This window comes from Lepisma saccharinum, chromosome 6, assembly GCF_977018435.1.
Source record: "Lepisma saccharinum chromosome 6, izLepSacc3.1, whole genome shotgun sequence".
Classification (NCBI taxonomy): domain Eukaryota; kingdom Metazoa; phylum Arthropoda; class Insecta; order Zygentoma; family Lepismatidae; genus Lepisma; species Lepisma saccharinum.
Window position 1 is genome coordinate 41,545,430 of NC_139234.1, and position 17,169 is coordinate 41,562,598.

General features: G+C 39.2%; 1 protein-coding gene across 2 annotated transcripts in view; it reads right to left on the reverse strand.

Annotated features, from left to right (window-relative positions):
- Nucleotides 1–4,588: 4,588 nt before the first annotated feature.
- LOC145989363 (uncharacterized) overlaps nucleotides 4,589–17,169 on the reverse strand; it is a 61,724-nt gene continuing 49,143 nt past the window's right edge. For both annotated transcript variants that reach the window (XM_083124701.1, XM_083124702.1), the window contains exon 2: nucleotides 4,589–6,187. In XM_083124701.1, the coding sequence (XP_082980827.1) occupies nucleotides 5,833–6,187 (355 nt within the window). In that variant the 3' untranslated portion in view covers nucleotides 4,589–5,832. The remainder of the gene's footprint in view (nucleotides 6,188–17,169) is intronic.

Genomic DNA, 17,169 nt, shown 5'->3' on the forward strand with positions numbered 1-17,169 from the left:
TCCACATGTATGTATGTATGTAATGCGATTTGTGTGGGGGTCAAAATTTTGAACTTACGGCTTAATTAATCTGCATGAATACTTAATGTTTGATTTTTTTTATTTCTAGTTCGATATGAGATACACACAATTTTATTTTTTGAAGTACAGTTAATATTACCTAGTTCGGGTTAAGTTGTAACATACTAGGTCAGGATGCTATTCAAGTGTATAATCAACAAACCGTTGAGTTTAGATAATAGGAAGAGTAACAGGTCCCAGCTTGCAGGTGGTGACAGTACACTTTGGGCGAATACCTCCATAGCCTGCTTCCTGAAGCCAAACAAGTTCATAGGTATTGTTATTTTATTTTATATTTAGCAATTCGTTTCGAGCAAGCCAATTTTAGCGTTGGTAAAGCAAAACCCTTTTTCTTTGCCCCCTACGCAAACATAAAGCATGCCGGGGAAGAAAAAAAATAGGATATGTTTGCTTCGTACAAAAAAAAATTAGGTTAAGTTAACCTCTCTCCGAGAACTGACCCCGAGCACCCATTTTTAGCGAGCGCCATTTCAGCAAGCGCCATTTCAGCAAGTTTAGTGTTTTGTAGAGCGAGTTGGCAACACTGTCAGTGAGGTTAACATACATTATAGCGCATCGCCGAGGATGGAAATAATTTGGGCTTGCACGTTCTCCAAAAAGTTATGCACGTCGCATAAGCCCTCCGAAGTAAGAGGAAAATCCTCTAACAAACACTGGAAAGCAGACTGGTTCGCTTTCGCCACAGGCTTGATACGTTTGGTAAATAGTAGCGAGTCGGTTTCGGCTTTCCACAACCACAATATCTCGCTCCTCTACACAGACACAGACAGCTTGGTGTACCAACATCTCCGTCCTTCTCATCTTTAAGTTTGCCAGGTACCTTCTTGTTGCGAGCCAGGATTTTGTATCGGTTCGACTGGGAATAGCCTGACGTATCAAAAAAATTCATCTCTCCAATCTTTTCTCGAGTTTGGTACCCGGTCCGTAGTATTGGTAGCCGGGTAAATACATCTCTAACAACCTGCTGTACAGATAGCATCATGTGTATTGTATACATCAGTAGGGCAGGAAGTTAACACCCATCGTCCCAAGATCTATGTATTGTTGAATTTGTATCATTGCATCAACATTGATAGTACACATAGAGAGGAGAGGGAACAAAATTGTAGTTTTTTTTCTAAATATGTTTGCGTCACAATACGAAAATAATAAGAAGCACCAGCGCGCACGTGTGTATAGCACATCGTGTTTCCCCCGAGAGAGGTTTACAAAAGTCGCAATAGGTCTCTCTTTCTTTATCTTACGGCAATATTGGTTTCTCTATTTTTTTTTAGTTGCAGATGGGTTGCCAACACACTCTAGTTAATAATGCTACATATTATACACACACGCACACACATACTATATTACCATCCATCCATCCATCTCTCTCTCTTTTACGGCAGTATATATTTGTTACCGGCACTCCTTGCTAAATTGGCTAAACTCTTGCCAAGTAAAAAAAGCTGTAGGTAGGTGTTGGCAGCATTGTCGGTTGTTTAACTCTTCTCTCTCTCTCTTTTTTTTGTAAAAAGCTATGGCAAAAGTACCAGTAGGTTGGCAAATTGCTTTATGCACTGTAAGACCTCAAGCAGTATTGCCAGCTCCTTGCTTTAGGTTAGGTTAGACCCAAAAACAAAAACCTTGGTGATTTTTTTTCAAGTGAGGAGTTGGCAACACTGTCGGTTGTTTTACTCTTCCCTATCTCTCTTTTTCTCCTTTTTCTCTTTTTTGTAAAAAGCTATGGCAAAAATACCAGTAGGTTGGCAAATTGCTTTATGCACTGTAAGACCTCAAGCAGTATTGCCAGCTCCTTGCTTTAGGTTAGGTTAGACCAAATAAAAAAACCTTGGTGACTTTTTCGAGTGAGGAGTTGGCAACACTGCTTGTGAGGTTAACATACACCGTGAAAAGCTACGACGAGTTGGAAACACTGGTGAGGTTAATATACACCGTGAAAAGCTACGACGAGTTGGCAACGCTGCTTGTGAGGTTAACATACACCATAAAAGGCTTCAAAAGATCAGTTGGTGAAATTTTCGTGGAGTGAGTTGGCAACACTGGTGAGGTTAACATACACCATAAAAGGCTACGACGAGTTGGCAACACTGGTGAGGTTAACATACACCGTGAAAAGCTTCAAAATATCAGTTGGTGAAATTTTCGTGGAGTGAGTTGGCAACGCTGGTGAGGTTAACATACACCGTGAAAAGCTTCAAAATATCAGTTGGTGAAATTTTCGTGGAGTGAGTTGGCAACACTGGTGAGGTTAACATACACCATAAAAGGCTACGACGAGTTGGCAACGCTGGTGAGGTTAACATACACCGTGAAAGGCTACGCCTCGCCCGAACACGTACACTCACACAAAAAAAACTAAAAAATTATACACCGTGAAAAGCTACGACGAGTTGGCAACACTGCTTGTGAGGTTAACATACACCGTAAAAGGCTACGTCTCGCCCGAGTTGGCAACACTGGTGAGGTTAACATACACCGTAAAAGGCTACGCCTCGCCCGGGTTGGCAACGCTGCGAGCCTCACCGAGCGCCATTTTCTGGCGCAGAACCTGGGCACCCCCACTATTTTGGTGATTTTTTCGAGTAAAAAATTGGCAACACTGCAAAAAAAGCCTCAAGCAAGATTGCCAGCTCCTTGCTTTAGGTTAAGTTAGACCAAAAAAAACCTTGGTGATTTTTTCGAGTAAAAAGTTGGCAACACTGCAAAAACAGCCTCAAGCAAGATTGCCAGCTTCTTGCTTTAAGTTAGGTTAGACCAAGCTAAAACCTTGGTGATTTTTTCGAGTAAGGGGTTGGCAACACTGCGAGCGCCACCGAGCGCCATTTTCGGTTGGTGAACCGGTGCCACTGCTCTACTGGTTGTATAACTCCAGTCTCAAACTTCACTATCGAGCCTCCCCGATGGCGCAGTGGCAGCGTCGTCGCCTTGTAATCAAGGGGTCCCGGGTTCGATACCCGGTGGAGGCACAAGTGTTTCGGATCCCACTTTAAACTGTAGGTCCAGTCCCGATTAGCCTTATTGTGCATAAAGTGGACTTAAAACACCAAATCAATCAATCAATCAAACTTCACTATCCATTCAGAACAACACCTTCTTATACAAAGGCCTCAGCAGACGCTTTGCTTACATATGACGTCATGGCTGGTAAGTCATTGTTGACAACACGATATCAGCAGCACAGTTGCAAATGGGTAAGAAATATACTTAATTTGAAAGTAGTATTGTGTCGTGAGGAAAGTGGGGAGCTCCGAGTGAGTGAGCGTAATCCGGTCGCGAACACCTGGGGGTTAGTCCACCCGTCCACCCGTCCCCCTAGTCTAGCTGCAAATCTCCACGCCCCCTTGGTGGCCCGCGTGGGAGGGCCCAATTAATATTGGGCTGTAGCACTATAGTTTTTTTTTATTATTTCTGATGTGTGTGGATGAAATGTGTAGGAATACAGTAACTTTTTAGCGAGTAAAATGTACACGTAAATGTCATTGAGAAAATATTGATGCGTCGTGAGTTATGAACTCATATTTATAACGAACAGAAAACTATATTCGTTATTACTATCTCATGACTTGTGAAACACAAACAGACAACACAGTATTTCATAAGAAGGCCGCCAACGCCCGTGGCGGAGTGGTTAGCACATCGCGCTATGGCGTCTGGTTGGAATCCCGACCTGGGCATGGATGTTTGTGAGTGTCCATTCATCAATTTCATCATATCATCCCCATCTTCGCAAATTAGCCAAAAGTGGGATAAGAAGCGAAGTAAAAAAAAGCAAAGAAATCAAGCAATGATAAGAAAGCCATCACAATGAATGTATAACTTGCTTCGCCTGCCATTGATGACGTAATATACCTCCTCTGCACCGGCCCTCATGTAAGAAGGTATTGTTCCGGATTGAAGTTGTGGTCTTGTTGATCGAAGACCCAAACCAGTCAATGATCTATTTACGTTCTAGGATAGGTTCCCGTCGACTTCTCTGTAACATCTGATTGGGCTCAGTGCCTAGATACCCTGCGACTCCAGCTGTCTCACTGAGTCTCATTTCTCCGAATCTATGTCGTCTGAACATTATTGGGTTTCATTTTTTTAATATAAATATTTACGATGTGTGATCTCTACTCTGGATACAAGTGTCTGTGGTTCCTACAACAGTGGCTGAACGATTTTAAGTGCTGGACACAACGACGATCTCTGGTTCGAATCCTGGCGTGTACACTGGTGTTTCTTCCCTTCAGAATATTCTTATCATCTATTTTTACAGTCATGATTAACATAAATAAGGAGAAACGCTACGAGAAATATGAAACATACAAAGTTTGTGCTTATGAATTTGCCACTGAGCAGGGTCTGCAAAGTAACCTTAAAAATTAATTTCATATTTCAGGCACTTCTATTTTCTTTAGTAATAATTCACTTTAAACCGAAATATCGCGCAGTACGCCATAGACTGTTACATTCAATGATATACCCTCGATATACAATATTAACTAAAATATATTTTCTATTGTAATTTCTGTAACTCGTTTATTTCTTTAAAAAATATATTTACAAAACAAAACTCCACATAACATTTTTAAGTATGAAAATATTGCGAACATCTGAAGTTATGTGCAAGAAGTAAAAACTACATATTCTGTCATATGTTTTGTGAGTCGGAATACATTCAAGGTCTTCATAAGGTTCGTTATTGATTATGTGAAACATATAACTAGATTCTATCAGGTTCATAAAGTACAAAACTATTTATGTATATACACTCTGCTAACTCCAGCGTAAATAGTATTTCGTAAACAATTATTGTGTAGTAATTACTTTCATTGATATCAGTAGACAGTTATTTTGATCTGGTTCTTGGAAATGAACCTTATCTAGATAACTGTATCGTAGTTTTATACCTGGATTAACAAGAATCATAATTATATATGCATTTGTGTATTGTTGTTTACACATCGTAGCATATTTGTAACAAATTCTTGATTGATAACGTTTTATTAATATATCTGAGCAATGTTATCAATCAATTATTTTACTTACCTACAATATAATACCTTAATGAATTTAAATTAGTGACAAATATACACAAATACAGTTCGGGCATAGAAGCAATCATTCCTGGGTCTTGCTGAAAATTTGTGGAAATGCAGGCATCTTCTTCACCATAAAAAAATGTTACAAAAGCACTTTTCCTCCTGAAAAGTCATGTTTTAGTCTATAGGAAAGCAATCATGACGAATATGTAACTTAATGCAGTATTTATTCAATCAAAATGCACGTTTCGTGTGCATTTTGTCCGAAGTTTTTTTTTTCTTATTTAAAGAAACAGTCTTATTCTTCAAGCGTATATTTTCCACACGCTAGCGTTTGTTAATCACTTCTGACAGGAAGGAACACAAAAAGCACTCGTTTTTGCAATTTTCTTCGCAACGTGCACTGGAATTAGACGTGGTTGTTTCACACATCAACTGTCATGGATCTACCACTCTTTTCCACGATATTTCCTGTGCAATTTCTGCAACAATGATCTTACCTGCACGCAAAGGTTGCACATAATTTCACCATGCAGCGAAAACCGCACACAAATGGCGGGAAAAAAACGTCGCAGTGAGTGCCATTTCAGACTGGATTTTTTCCCACTTTTCTGTCACGGATCATGTCTGGCACTCACGGAACCACCACGAAAATAATGGTCAATAAATTAACAATGACTACAACAATCGTTCTCGCTTTGCTGAACGGGAAGTAAAAAAAAAAAAATTATCGCACCAAACCAGCATTGTGAAGAATGGAGTAGATCTTCATTCGAGGTATCTTCTCTGCTTCCCTATTCTTCACCTCGACTTCTCCGGGTGTGAACCAACTCTCTTTCGCAAGGAAACTGCCGATCCTTGGATCCTTGTAGAAAGGGTTCTTCAGATCCGACGGCAATCTGGATTCCATTTCCGAGTTCCTCCACACAGCCCTGTGCCCTAACGTCCTCGGCGCCACCTGTCTCTGGAGGGGGAGGGGTGGTTGCTGGACGGTGAATTGCACTGGAGACACAATGGACTGGAAGAACTGCCCGTATGCTGATGCAATCACGAGAACCAACAGCACGATGGTCTTCATGTTTCTGCAAAACAAGGAAGTAAACTTCCATGAGTGGTTGGAACAGTAACATGAGTGATGTGTGGTTAAGAATGGCTGGAACAGTAACATAACATAAATGTAGGTGGCTATGAGTAACTGGAACAGTAACATAACATAAATGTAGGTGGTTATGAATGGCTGGAACAGTAACATAACATAAATGTAGGTGGCTATGAATGGCTGGAACAGTAACATAACATAAATGTAGGTGGCTATGAGTAACTGGAACAGTAACATAACATAAATGTAGGTGGTTATGAATGGCTGGAACAGTAACATAACATAAATGTAGGTGGTTATGAATGGCTGGAACAGTAACATAACATAAATGTAGGTGGTTATGAATGGCTGGAACAGTAACATAACATAAATGTAGGTGGTTATGAATGGCTGGAACAGTAACATAACATAAATGTAGGTGGCTATGAGTGACTGGAACAGTAACATAACATAAATGTAGCTGGCTATGAGTGACTGGAACAGTAACATAACATAAATGTAGGTGGCTAAGAGTGAATGGAGCAGAAACAGAACATAAATGTAGGTGATTAAGAATGAATAGAACAGTAACATTACTTAAATGATGGGTGGCTATGAGTGGCTAGAACGGTAACATGACTGTAGGTGGCTATGAGTGAATGGAACAGTAACATAACATAAATGTAGGATGCTCAGAGTGAATGAAAAAGCAACATAACATAAATGTGAGTGGCTGGGCCGTTAAGGGTGGATGTAACAGTAACATAACATAAATGAATGGCTAAGAGTAGATGGAACAACAACATAACATTATTGTGACTAATCAATTATACATTTTTACTATGACAGAACTCAAAATGGTAGGAAATGCATCATCACTGAGCTACAACTGTAGATTGTTCTTTGCTGTTATCTGCTGCCCTACTGTACTGCCATGCTGCTCTGTGCAGTTTCAGGAATATTTTTCTTGTCGAACAAAAGTCTATTTTCTAACAGTTGTATTATTCTCGGCCATTTTTGGTATTTCGACCCACTATTGCTTGTCTAATGATTGGAGTTCACCTTCGTGGTGTAGACGGAACAGATTTAAATTGTGACCCTGTTTTTTTTGTTTTTTTTTATCGATTGTGACATCTCAGAACTTTCTATCTTTATCACAAATTTTCACTTAAACCAAGAATAGACCCAAACTTTAAAATGTGCTTAGCACTATAGGAAACGAAACAGGATATTCCTGAATTATGAAGCGATAATGTTTACCAATAACAATGTAGTATTCAGATTCATGCAATATTACAAGATATTTACCACTTTATTTTTAATTTTTCTGTAGACTAGTCAACAATTCCCTTGCATTATAAATTGTTTCAAATCTACTTTTTTATGTGAATAGTAGCTACAGTTGGAAACAAGACACCGTATCGAAATGGTAATCCTTGATCACAAAAAATGCATTAACCACGGGTGTTACAAGTTATAACCATCATTTTATGTTGGTTCATGCTTGTTTGCTTGCTTGATTTTTTTTTTTTACTTCGCTTTTCTACCACTTTTGGCTAATTGCGAAGATGAGGAGGAATGGTAATAAGATGAGATTGATGAAGGGACAATCACAAACAAGCATGCCCCACAGAGGTTTATACTGGCTGTGAGTGTAGACGCCACAGCCTCGCTAGTCTGCAAAATGCAGTCCAGGGTGTACTACGTGGAAGGGAAAATTAGGTTAGATGCATTTTGGGATTCGTTTACTGGATCGAATTAGAGGTTGAGCCTTATTTGTTCTTGTGCAGTAAGCGTTATCAATGACATTGTGCATGAGCCAGTAGCTACTAAATAGCAGAACTTTCACTGCCATGAAGTAAATTGTGCTGATTATAGTAGCGTAAAACTAACATTATCTCATTATTCAATTATGAAGAACCTTGTCATTCGTTGCTATGTAAAGAAAGGTTTGTCGTGTGAGGTTGACAACCGGAGACCATTCTATTGCTCTCGTTTTGAGACCATTATGAGGTAAGCGGAAGCTCTGACCATGAGATGTGATGAAACATTAGTCCTGAAGGACATATCACTTGAACACCGTAAAAGAAAGGTCATCAACTACTTGTTAGACAGGATCTGTTATTGGTTGTACCGCAATGCACAGAAGCAACATGGCATCGTTCTAGATATCTGAATGTCGAAACGAACCTTCGATTCGAGCTTTATGCAAAGATGTAAGAGTTATCTAACATGATAGCACCGTTCCATTGTTGAAACCGTCTGGAAAACGGGCATTGTCCTCCAGACAGAGTCTCGGAGCAACGTCTTGTGTGTGATTATTTTCGATACCTTCGGGTAACCACTGGATTGACCTTGTTGTCGAGGTTGAATGTCAAAATCCGGTTCCGCTTTCATTGCCTTTGTATTTCTTTGTTCCTTATTGTCGGTTTCCGCGTACCAGTTCCGATGATGGAAGGGTAAGGAAAAATTTCAGACCGAAGCGACACATGTTGCTTGTAACGGGCCAATCAACAGCAACGTAAAGTACCGTAGCAGAAAGACAGGCAGAACAAGCTGATTGGTGAAATCCTCAAGCGACACGTGCCGCTTGTCGTTTCGGTTTGAAATCTCCCTAAGGGGTAGGTCTCTTAGAAGGCAGCCTCACTTCCATGTAGTGCACCCTGTACTGGTGCGGACTAGCGAGGCTGTGGCGTCTGATTTCGCAGCCAGTATTGTGTTGTGTCTTGTCAATGCTCGTTTGTGATTGTCCTTCCAGGAGTTTCATTTTTTTCACCATCCACCATCATCGTCGCAGTTAGCCAAAAGAGGCAGAAAAGCGACCGAAGAGAACCAAATAAAGTCTATCTTGGTGGTCAATAGTTATTTTTAAACAATCGAAGAGAAATCGATTCTGCTGTATGGTTATTCGAGATTAACAAGATTTTTTTTCTGGAGACCTCCGTGGCGGAGTGGTTATCACAGCGCGTTAGGACACAAGGGGTCACGGGTTCTAATCCCGTCCTGGGCATGAGTGTTCTTTGTGAGTTCTCCTTCATCATATCAGGCCTCCCCGATGGCGCAGTGGTAGCGTCGTCGCCTTGTAATCGATACCCGGTGGAGGCTCATAGTGGTTCGGATCCCACTTTAAACCGTAGGTCCAGTCCCGATTAGCCTTACTGTGCATAAAGTGGACTTAAAACACCAACTCAAACTCAAACTCCTTCATCATATCATCACTCATCCTCATCGTCACGATTAGCCAAATGTGGCAGAAAGGCGACGCTAAATAACAAAAACCAAACTCAAATCAAAAAGGAATGGTTAAAAATTCGCACCGATCTCATCCTATACGGAGTTTTGGTTTCTTTTTAGGTCCACTTGATATATGCAGAAAGACTAATCGGGACTGGACCTACAGTTTGAAGTGGGATCCGAACCACCATGTGCCTCAACCTGGTATCAACCCCAGAACCCCTTGATTACAAGGCGACCGAACATTGGGGAGGCCCCAATTGTTTGTGTGTGTATGTATGTGTGTAGGCCTCATCATCTCGGTGACAAAGTGTGTTGTGCACTCACCACCGAAAGCCCCGGATCAAAGTTCTGGGTTGGACTTGTGCGTTATTTCGCAAATGTCCATTAATCGACTTCAACATTCATTCACAGTTTTTGGCTTGATTAATATAAAGGCCATAAACCAGACTAGAAATAAAAATTACAAATCATAACTTTCTATCCAGCAACGTTGCGAAACTAAATCAGTGTAAACAATGCAATAGCCAAAACAACGTCCTTTCCTTGTTTGTCTGGTACATTACGTAATTCGTGAGAATTCAGAAATGCAGAAAGTGTTTGTATAGCTTCTTCCTTCTGCTAAAACCACATAATGCATTATTAGCTTAGGCCAATGAAAGGAGTTCCTCGGAAAATAGTGCGCATAGTGCATAACGAAGACTAAAATCTAAGCACATCGGATGACTCACTCTCCGTGACTGGTGAAAGTCATATACTTTGGGTGAAAGTCGGTTGCAAACTGCAAGATTGAAGAAATTCATTGATATAGTTCGTCTCCCGTCGTCGACACCCTAGGCGCAACGCGCATGCGCTGACTGGAAGACTCCAGTGACAAGATAGGGGTGGAACGAATAAGGGAAACAGGTTTCTTGGAAATTGTCTGCTGCTGAAATAATATAGTTTCACACATCGTAACTTTGTCGTCTGTAAAATACATTAAGAGGGGAGTTGAGAGTTGTAAAAGTCATCACAAAGAACAAAGCGAACAATAATAGAACAACCGAACCTATATTGGTACGAAATATTTATCGTTGTTTCGGGCTTGTTTCTACCTACTTCACCTATCCTGAGTAGATTTGCCCTCTAGAGCTAGGTTCGTCTTTCATCGTCGGTTATATTCAGCAATAAATATGACCCTACGGAACAAAATGTACCTACATACATTCAAATGTCTTTTCAATGTAATTTTTCCTACACGATTCATTCCGGATTTTTCTCAGATCATAGAAATCTCATTTAATTTTGACGGATTAATTCAACCCTTTATATCCGGAATATAAATTTGCAACATCGACACCAAAAACAAATGAATTTATAGCGTTGAATCTTTTCAAATTGTAATTGTTTATGTACTTCTTCGTTGCGTCATCTAGTGAGTCGAATTCCTTTTAATAACTTAGTTTCTCGCCTAGAGTGTAGTCGTTCACGTTCTATTTAGAGTACTGTAAACTTCAATCTAGTATGGGGACATTCCACTGGTTGGAATTCTAATTTAATCAGTAAATTTAGTACCAATTAGTCCTTGCGTGCATGAGTTAACAGTGCTGCAATGTTAAGATGTGTAGCAACCCTAAAATTTAGAGAAGAGTTTATATTTTTGTTTAAATATTTGGTAAAGCCTAGTATTAGCGTTGTAGCCTTGTAATCAAGGGGTACCGGGTTCGATTCCCGGTGAAGGCACATGGTGGTTCGGATCCCACTTTAAACTGTAGGTCCAGTCCCGATTAGCCTTACTGTGCATAAAGAGTACTTAAAACACCAATTCAATCACTCAATCAAAACTTGATAAGGTCATGGTCCAATAATAGCAATCCATCATTTGTACTACTCATTGATTCACCCAATGACAAAAAGTAAAATAAATGCAGTATTAAAAGAAACTGACATGTAAGCATGTGAGGGTTCTGATTTAAAAAAAAAAAGGTTTAACGTGAACAGAGTCGGTAACACGGGCCCCTGCATTAGAGGGTACTGCGCGCGCCACATAAAAATAATTGATATTTGTATATTCTACTTTATTTCTTGTAAATTGGTATCATGATTTAAAGGTGTCTGTGGCGGAAAGTTTAGCACAGAGTGACTTGATGCCAGTGGTTCTGCGTTCCAATCCTCGATAAGGAATAGATTCAGTCTATGTGTCGCGACCATCGAAGCATGTGCGCATGCGCTAACTGGACGAGTCCACTTGCATGATAGGGGTGACGCCTACAGGTGGAACGCGAATATTGTGTTTATTCCACTTTCAAGATGGTTCTTTACGAGTTGTACCAGCCATCACAGGTCACGAACACAAAACCCTGCAAGGCGTCGTGTGTGTTGTCTAACTGTACGGCGAAAAGTGGATTTTAATAGCAAAAATTTTCCAATGGAAACTTCTTCCACCGCCGTAGAGTTAGGCAACACACACAATGCCTTGCAGGGAAGCGAGTATCTCAGGATATCTAGGCGTCCTTTTTATTGCTGGTGACTGTACAATTCCAACAAGCTTTTAAGGAACTGGATAAGAATGTTTTACGAGTATTGCACTAATAATTTCTCCAGCTGAAATAATACTTTAATCATGGGTCGAAACGAAAAAACAACTCCCGTCAATAAAAACTCACATCTGGAGTGGTGCTAGATTAAAAAAAGAAACAAAGCTAGTGGAAAGGTGGTTACATATCGGTGACCAATATATCCTTTCTTGCATGACGTCCACTCACAAGAGCTTAAAAAGGAATCTTGTGAACAGGTGTGTATTACTTAACACCACATGGCGGTCCTTCCCTCAAGGCCACTAAGCCATTCGCTCGCGGAGAATGTGTTGTGTGAGCCTTACGAATACGGATTTAAAAGTACACGAGTCAAACATTGGTTACAAGACCAGATTTCGAAGGCAACAAAAGCGGCGACTGGTGCTTGAAACAGGCAGCAATTCTTAATAGATTTGTAGATAGACTTCTAATCTAATAACAAATCTAAAGCTATGGGGGGTCCAAACTAAAATGTTTACAAGGCGACATCATCACTGTTACCACATCGGGGAGGCAATGGTGTGAAATTGAGTTTTCGTTTTAGTGTTTAGTTCACTTTATGCACAGATAGACTAATCAGAATTGGACCTAGGGTTTTAGTTTGGTTTGGTTTGGGTTGGTGTTTTAAATCCACAGTAAGGCTAATCGGGACTGGACCGACAGTTTAAAGTGGGATTCGAACCACTGGGCCATGTGCCTCCACCGGACATCGAACCCAGGACCCCCTGACTATAAGGCGACATCGTTATCACTACGCCATCGGAAAGACCACTCCTGGGACATTTCCCGTTACGCTGACAGATAGAGACTCATAATTCAGTTAACCTTGTCCCAATTATCTCCCGTGCATAAATTTTACATAATTTATGTAACGAAATGAATAAGCAACATGCATTTCAGAAGGAAAACAGTAACATAAGAATCAGCTTCGGGAAGCAATATCTTACAATAAAAACTATTTTGCCTTCGATTCTTTGTGAGAATACATTTCGGTAGTTTCTTTCCATATTGGCAAATGAATAGGCCCAGTTCCTTTAGATTGTCTTAACATCGTCTTGAAACCAAATTTTCTCCAAAATTATTGCGATAAATTATATTAATGGATTTGATCAAAGGTGAAGTGGTCATTTCATACTTGAATTCTAAAAACATCATCATTGGCAGCCCGTAAGCGAAATCATTTGACCCCTCCCTGGTTAAGGAAAATCTATCTGTGTATTATTTGTTTATTTCCTATGTTTGTATCCACTTTATATTTTACTGTTCTTGCTTTCACATATTTTCTTCGCAATTTATATGTCTTCAAAGCTATTCTTTTCAGCTTGCTCCCTCTTGTGTTGATTATTACTGCTTTGTCTCTCGTTTCTGTCTCTTTATGCTCTTTATCTATGTCCCAACTTTCTTTCTTCCCTCTTTCGAAGTGTTTCTTATCTCTCTCATTTCTTCACATCAATTCTCTCTCAGTTCTGTGTTCTCTCCTTCAATTGTATATTATTTTTTTGTCTCAAGTGTATTCTCTCACTCTCTCTCTAAGTGTTTCTTGTCTTATCCTTTCAAGTGTATACTATCTTTCTCTTTCAAATGTCTCTTCTTTCTTTTCGAAGTGTCTCTTATCCCTCTCATTGACTCTCATTCGCTCTCTCTCTTTTAATTGTCTCTTGTTAGTCTCTCTCAGGTCTATTTTCTCTCTCTCTCTCTCTCTGTCTCAAATGTATCTTGTCTTTCACTTTCAAGTGTCTTATATATCTCTTCCAAATGTCTCCTCTCTGTCTCTCCATCGATCTTATTGTCTCATTCGCTCTCGGTCTCTGTCTGTCTCCTCAGTCCCATTCGCTCATTTGCCCCTCCCTCCCCACACACAGCTCGCGACATCACACGATTGTCAATGTAAGAATTCCTAATGTAGAACAATACTTTCTGATCTTGACTCCCTCCCCTGCAATTTTAGAAAATTTTCTGATGTCCCTGAAATGCATTGTGTGTAATATTTCAATGCCACATACATGATTTCTCTCCCAAAAGAAAAAGTCTTGCAACGTGAACAAGATAACTCCAAAAATTACTACCTACAGCTGAAGTAAAGAGTATCAAGCAATACAGTTTACACTAATCTTTAAGCAGCCAAAAATTTATAGCGAGGGTACTTTTGCAAAGCGATTCACTGTCAACTCTTATTGAAAGTGAAGATACAATGTGAAGAAAACGCCACTTAACTTGTACATGGGACCTCAACAAACGTGTAATTTTGCACAATGAATCATTAACTATTTCCCCCCATATCTGGGATCATTTTAAGAATCCGCCGAAGAAATTACACATTCGTACTTGTTTCTTGATAGCCGCAAAATAGGTTTTGGTTAATCGGAGGTTGAGGGTAACCATCATTTGAAATTTCAACTGTTATAACCTTGAAATTATAATTTGCAGCTATGTAGGCAGATTCTGTATTCACGCACGGTATTCAGGAGACAAGGGTATGATTTTCCGATTACAGTTCTCCAGTGCATATTCGGATGTGATAAATCAATGCTTTAGAAGCATGGAACGTCAGTTGAACACTAAGCACGGTCTGAGTAATAACAGGTTTTGAGAATCTTTAATTCTGATAGAAGAATGAAAGACCAAAAACGTTTTCGACGAAATTTATATTTCTGTCTACTACGAGTGGAGGAATATTATCAAGAATTGAGCATAAAATATATAAATATGATACGACAATTTGTACTGACTGTTAAGCTGTAAATTAACATAAAAATATGCACAGCATAGCATCGCCATAAACCTTTGTAGGGGAGGAATGGTCATGCAACAGCATGTGCGTCGCCAAGAACTTTTATAGGGGTGGTTAGGCCATTAATAAAACGTCAATAGTAGAAATAAAAATACTATTATTCTTATAATTAATATGAAAAATAACTATTATAAAATAATAAAAATTAACAATTTTTTGCAAATGTATTATTATTATTTCAACGGTTTTCTATTAGTTTTGTGCATTTCATTGGGTTACTGTATTGAAATGCAGAATTATTCCATTTTGTTATTAGCTTTTGAAGAAAAATCTTTCACAGTTAGTGACAATTTTCAGTCATAAAGTTTTTATTGTGTAGCGTTTCACATAAAATTCTCATTTTTTTCGATTTTTTAAAAGTTTAGAGTTAATTGGACTAAATTGTAGATTGTGATAAAATGTAACCTAGTTCCTGCATTTGACACTATTTTTTTTCGATCCAACGCATTGTTTATTTCGTTATTATGTTCGCATGCTAACTAATTGAACTTTATTCTCGTTAACAAATAAATAAACAATCTTTAAGTTCCTTTTGTAACTTGAAATAAAGGGTGAGAATTTCCAGGAGTGCTCGACGGACCCATTCCACCTCGCCTCCCGACGCCCATGTGTGATAGATACAACTCGAAGAGTATAAATTATTAACAATAGAAACTACTGTAATCGTGGTTATTATCATTATTATAATCTACTAAAAATAAATATTTATTTTTTCTAAATTTATAATAAATTGTTATTTCCTTCAAGAAACTTTTCAAGTGGCTTCACCAGATGAGTTAATATGCAGCACAATTATTTTTAATTATGTGTTCACATAGTTAGTGCTATGAAATGCATAGTCAATATGTTTTCCTATTAAATTTTACATACCTCGTTAGTTATAAAGTTTATGTTGTTTGGCGTCTCACGTAAAAGTAATTTTTGGAATTTTTAAAACCGTGGTACTGTTTGTTCTATGGATTAACTTTAAATGTTAGATGATGATAAAGAATAACGTGATTCCTGTATTTTTCACTCATTTCTTTTCGATCTAAGGCAGATTTGTTACTTCGCTTATTCATTTCGAACATAAACTAACTTAACTTTATTTCTGTGACTAACAATGAAAATAGTAAGCATTTTGCATTTTTGTAACTTGAAATAAACTATGTCAGTTTCCAGGAAGGAGGGGATGGGGGTGGACTTCCATGCACGTTAAATGTCGCATCAAGCACGTGACACAACATTGGACGTGTTAGGTTACATAATGTCTGAATATTTCACCCCATTCCCTTTCCACAGTGGCGTAGCATCATCTCGCGAGGCCCTGGATGAGATTAGAATGCGAGGCCCCCATCCGTTCTTTAAATTTGAAATCTCAATGTGAATCGATAGAATATCTTCAGGGATACGTCATCAAATTATCATTTTAAATAATAATACTATATTTAATAATTTCAGTCACACTAAAAAGTTATTTCCCTGTTTTCCGGGAGATGAAATCTGAATGAAGATCTGCTAATATTATGCATGTCCTTTTTGAGTTGAACTTAAAGCCAGATAAAAAGAGAATGTCCACAAAAAATTAGCCTATTTTTCTCTCATCTATTTATTACATCTATCAACCCCATTGCACGCGAGGCCCTTTTAAGTGCGAGGCCCCGGGTGATCGCCCACTTCGCCTACTCCTTGCTACGCCACTGCTTCTCCACCTATGCATCGTACATTTCACAATGTACAAAAGCTTATGGACCTAAGCTTTATACTTTCCGTGTATGTTAGCTTCTTATTAAACTCCACTGAGAATGAGTATAAGCTCCTTAAAGTCCGCGTGCTTTAGTCGCGACCATTAAGCAAATGCGCATGCGCTAACTGGACGAGTCCAGTGGCAAAATAGGGGTGACGGCTGAAAGTAGAGCGCAGAGAGAAAACTCGTTTCCGTGAAAATCGTCTTTGTTGAAATGTTTAGTTAGGAGTTGTAACAGCCAATCGCAAAGAGAAAAAAGCGACCGATAAGAACTAGGGATGGCCACAAATTCCGGATAACGGATATCCAGATTTTAAAATATCCCATATCCGTTTCGGATGCAACAAATAATTATAATGTAGCCGCCGTAGCAACCGATGTCCATTCACAGCGGAGAACGATTATTTTCACAAAATCCTGTTTCCCTAATGGCTGCCTTGGGGAGGGGGATTTTTAACGTTGCCGCTCTTGCACAAGCAGTATCCCTAATTGGTTGTTTGACCGGAAGTTCCTTCGTAGGTAAACAAAGGGTCACTGCCATAAAAGCGCAGCTATAGAATATCCGATATCCGTTTTTTTTAAAGTATTAAGATTAGAATGGAAGCTTCCAGATTACAGTTCTTTACATTTACTGGTCTGATGTTTTATTCTAACCACAAACTCTGCAACAGATTCTTGAA